Source organism: Pygoscelis adeliae, unplaced genomic scaffold, assembly GCF_000699105.1.
Source record: "Pygoscelis adeliae isolate BGI_AS28 unplaced genomic scaffold, ASM69910v1 Scaffold438, whole genome shotgun sequence".
Taxonomy (NCBI): domain Eukaryota; kingdom Metazoa; phylum Chordata; class Aves; order Sphenisciformes; family Spheniscidae; genus Pygoscelis; species Pygoscelis adeliae.
Window position 1 is genome coordinate 171,015 of NW_008825313.1, and position 4,430 is coordinate 175,444.

At 58.7% G+C, this 4,430-nt stretch overlaps 1 protein-coding gene across 1 annotated transcript in view; it reads left to right on the forward strand.

Annotated features, from left to right (window-relative positions):
• Nucleotides 1-2,677: 2,677 nt before the first annotated feature.
• DOK1 (docking protein 1, 62kDa (downstream of tyrosine kinase 1)) overlaps nt 2,678-4,430 on the forward strand; it is a 3,400-nt gene continuing 1,647 nt past the window's right edge. Inside the window, exons 1-2 of the mRNA XM_009330261.1 lie at nt 2,678-2,760; nt 2,921-3,093. Of these exons, the coding sequence (XP_009328536.1) occupies nt 2,724-2,760; nt 2,921-3,093 (210 nt within the window). The 5' untranslated portion in view covers nt 2,678-2,723. The remainder of the gene's footprint in view (nt 2,761-2,920; nt 3,094-4,430) is intronic.

Below are 4,430 nucleotides of genomic sequence, written 5' to 3' on the forward strand. Positions count from 1 at the left end.
CCTGCCCAGCAGGAGGGCAGGGCAGCACAGGGAGGGAGACCCTGAGGCACATGTGAGTGCTCCCAGGCGGTCAGAGCGCCTGGCCCTGGGACTCTGGTCCCCTCTCGATAGCTCCCACTGTGCCAGCAGCCAGGTGGGTTATGGGACTCCTCAGCATGTTGTCAGTAATTCTTGGGTGCAGCTCCAAATTTCAAGTCGGGCTCTTCTCCCCTAGCGTGGAGCCTGTCGTCGCCCCTCCTCCAGAGACCTGGCGGGGGCTGGGTGATGGCTGAGGAGCATTTCCTCTTGGCCCAACCACCGCTGCCTTTCCTGTCACAGCAGCGGCGGAAGCAAAGCCCCGAGAGCGTTACAGTGCCTGGGTCCGGGACCCACCTGGCTCCTGGGTGGCAGCGCCAGCAGCTGCAGGGCCAGTGCACCCCCTCACCCAGCCTTGGGGCTCTCTCCTGCCTGCTGCTGGGAACACCCCATCAGTGCTGGGCCTGCGGCACAGCCCTCCGGCTCCCCCATCCTCTGCCTGCGCCCCTGTAGCAGCTCTGCAGCCTTCCCTGGAGCTGGTGGTCAGCCAGTGCGACACCTCCCTGTGAAGGCAGTTTGAACAGCGGGTGGCCTACAAGTACGGTCATCCACACTGCTCTGCAAGAGCAGCCTGCGCCTGCCCTGCTCTACAGGTCCCCTGCTCTCCCTCTTAGGAGATGTCTGCACAGCCCTGGGTTGTGCTCTAGCCAATTCCAGCTGGGCAGGGCTGCCTTGCAGGATGGCTGGTTGCACAGATGGTAATCCCAGGATCTTCCCACAAGGACCTGGGTGTTTGCTGAGTGTGATTTACCTTAAGCCTTTTTTTGTCCCTGCTTGTGTCTCCCTGCAGTCTGCTGTCAAGCCAAATGTGTCTGCAGCAAGTACCCTGCTGACCAGGCCAAGAGGCACTGGCGCACTGGCATGGTACTGGAAATTACTCCGCGTCCATGCCCATGCCCGTGTCTGGTGCAGACAGTGTTGCAGCATTTGTCCTGGAAATGGCTTGCGGGGCTGAGCTGGGGACACAGCACGTGCCTTTGGAATGGTGCAGGGTAGTGGCAAGGCAGGCGAACATCTGCTCAGAGCAGAGATGTGTTCATACCTTCCTTCCCACAGTAGCTATTAGTTGTGTGCTTGAGGGCCAGAAGCAAGCTGACAGTTTAGGAAGTGGTGAGCAAAAGGCTGCAAGGATGGCATATGTTCTAGAAAGGTCTGGCCTGGAGCAAGAGACACAGGAGCTGCACATGGCCTCTCTGCAAAAAGCTGAAGATCCTCAGTTGTGATTTCTGGTCATCCGCATGAAGAGCATGATTTTGTGTCATGTTGATTGTTGCTGCCCAGAGGATAAGCAGGGTCCAGTAGCTTGGGAACTGGGGACAGAGATAGTTTGGATTTCAGAACAGAATTTCTTTTTCTTTTGAAGATGAGGGAAAGTGAAGTCAAACAGAACCCTAAAGGGCTCTGGCAGATCGGCTGGCCCTTGACTTCCTGATCCCAGGCTTGAACCCTGCTGTATTGGATGCTTTAGCTGAGCAGGAACTGCTGCTATCAGTATTAAGGACACTAGGTTTTAGCAGTCCCCATTCTATTTAGGAGCCAAACAAGAGGGCCTGATGGCCCTTTTTAGGCCTTGCCTCTTGTTAAGAAGTTCATGTGGCTGGGTTTTAAACTGAAACTGTGACAGCTTGCTTTCTGCAAGACATACACTCTGCTGCAACCCCATCCCACGTGACCCTGAGAAACAGCTTCTAGCTCCCGTCCAAATACAGACCCTCATGCAACGGTGCAAAGTCTGCTGAAGCAGCTCTTGCAGGGCATCTGTGAGCCTTTGATTTGCGTGGGGCTTCCCTGGAGGAGGATCTTTGCTCTTTGGTGGTAGCACTGAGGGTGCATCCCCCACACAGGCCCTTAGGGGACCCTGCTGCTGGGACATGGTTGCTGACACAGTGTGTGCGTTGCACTTTCAGTTCTGCATGCACTAAAATAGAAGTGCTTGCTTCCCTTCTGCGGGCTGTGCGCTGATACTGGCACCACCTTCCTGCCTGTGCAGAAGCAGGACACAGACCCTTGTGTTACTGGGTTGTCTCATCAGCTCCCTCCCTTGCTCATACCACTGGGAGAGTGTGCCTGGGCCCATGCGATGCTTTGGGTGCCGATGTTGCCTGTGCTGGAGCACATCGGTGAGGAAGCAGAGCTGTTCTCTACCTCAGCACCAGGGCACCTGCATGGACACACCATAGTGGTCAGACAAGCAGCAGTGGACTGGGCACATGGGACCCCCAGGTGCTGCACTGCAGGAGGCCATGTCTCAGTGCTGGCTTGTGCTGTGCTGCGGGGCAGGGGCCCAGGGTCGTGCTGGGAGCTCCAGGGAAGCCCCTCCTGTGCTGCCTGGTCCTGTTCATCCGTGTTCATGTTGGCTCGGGGCGGGGGGCCCTGGGGTCTGTTGCAGGCTCTGGGCAGGGAAGGGCTTGGTATGGCTGCAGGATGGCCAAGCTGTGTGGGGCTGGGGTAGGCCCCTCGGGCAGAGCAGCAAGGCCCAGGCGATGCAGGGCTGGGGGGTGCAGTGGCTGCAAGGGGACCCAAGGGCTGATGTGGGAAGAGGGGGCTTGGGCTGATCTGCTCTCCCTTGTCAGGGAAACGGCCCCAGCGATGCTGGCCTGGTGGCCCGGCGTGACAGAGAGGGCAGCGGGGAGGCACCGGCCCTGGAGATGGCCGTGAACTCCATCTACTACTCGAGAGATGAAGGTGGGACCTGCCGCTGCCCTGATTTTGGGCCACCTTCTGCGAGGCCAGTCCTGCTGCTGCTGCTGCCCCATCACCGGGGCTCCGGTGGGCAGGGCAAGGCCTCACCTGGAGCTGGGGACGTAGCTTTCTCCACCCTCCCTGAGCATCCCTGTCCCCACAGTGAATGCCTTCTGGGTGACGGTGCAACGGACTGAGGCCGCGGAGCGATGCGAGCTGCGCGGTGCCTACGTGCTCAAGGCTGAGCGTGACAGCCTCGTCCTGAAGGACCCACGGACAAATGAGATCCTCTATGTCTGGCCCTACCGGCTGCTCCGGAGATACGGCCGGGACAAGGTGGGGGATGGGGGGGCTCTGCGTGCCGCATGCTGAGGCCTGTTCCCCTGCAGGCTTTCCCTTGTTGAAGTGTAAGGAGCTGATGTGCCCGACGAGCCCGTGGCAGCCGTGCAGCGGGCCCTGCCAAATGCCAGAACTCGTACAGCCCTCGGCGACCACAGCAGGGTCCCCAGGGGCACCTGGGATCCTGCCTGTCCTCAGCTCCCGCCTGCATCACCGTGCAGGAGCGTGGGCTAGCAGGACACCTGTCCCCACTGAGGGCATGGCTGTGCAGAGTCCCTCTCGGTGTCGTTCTTGCCCCACTCCCACTGGGGCCATTGCAGCCCCTGCCCGGCCCTCTGCTGGACATCCCTGCAGCCAGCTTGCCTGTCCCAGCGCTCCCCAGCCTATGCCATGCATGGGCAGGCATGTCCTTCCGTGCTGCGCACAAGCTCTCCCCAGCCTCCGGGGACCTTGTCTCCCTGCAGTTCTGGCTCTGCCCTGGATTCAGTCCATCACTCCTGAAGGATGGTGGCCAGAGCAGGAGGGGCTGTTTGAGACACCAGTTACTCTAGATTTGTTCACCTTACAGGGCATACTGCTCTTAGCCTGGCTGACCTGTGTAGGTCTGTCCCCTCTCCAGTGTCCTCCAGCAGTGGGTCCCTGATCTGTCTTGCTGCTACCCTGAGCGCAAGAGGTACCTGCCGCACTGGATGGGGAGGAAGTGGTCTCCCCAGGGCTGCTTATAGAAGTGACGGTGTTCGCTGCAGTCTGCTGATGGTGCTTTCTGCGGCACTTTACCAAAACAGAAGTGGAAACTGAGCTGCTTTTGGGGAGGCGTCTGGTTCATCTACAGGGTCTGTTCCAGGGGCAGGACAAGAGCCACATGGTGTGAGGAGCAGGCAGCTGCACCCACAGGTCCTCGAGTGGTGATAGGTTGGCTGTGCTTGTGTTTGGCAGCATTGACCCACAAAAGGAAGTCTGGCCCCGGAGGCTTTTGCAGCAACCCCAGAGACTGCTGCTGCACGTGAGAGAGCACCAGTGAGACAGAAAATCTCACCTGGATTCAGAGACTGAGGTTCAGGAAGGGTGTGGGCATCTGCTGGTGGGAACCTGCGCATGAGTGTGTTCAGGCCTGAGGAACACAGCCTTGGTGCAAGACTTCTCTTTAAAGTACTTTATACCATTAACAGAGTAATGCTGGTAAGGCAAATGCTTTGCTTACTATTGGTAGCCAAGCTGCTGCTTCTGGCCTTTCTCCTGTGGAAAGCCGTGTTCCTCGGTCTTGTCTCTCTTGCCTCTGGATTGCTTCCCTTCTGCCTGACTAATGCTGACTCACTGAAGATGCCCATAAGTTT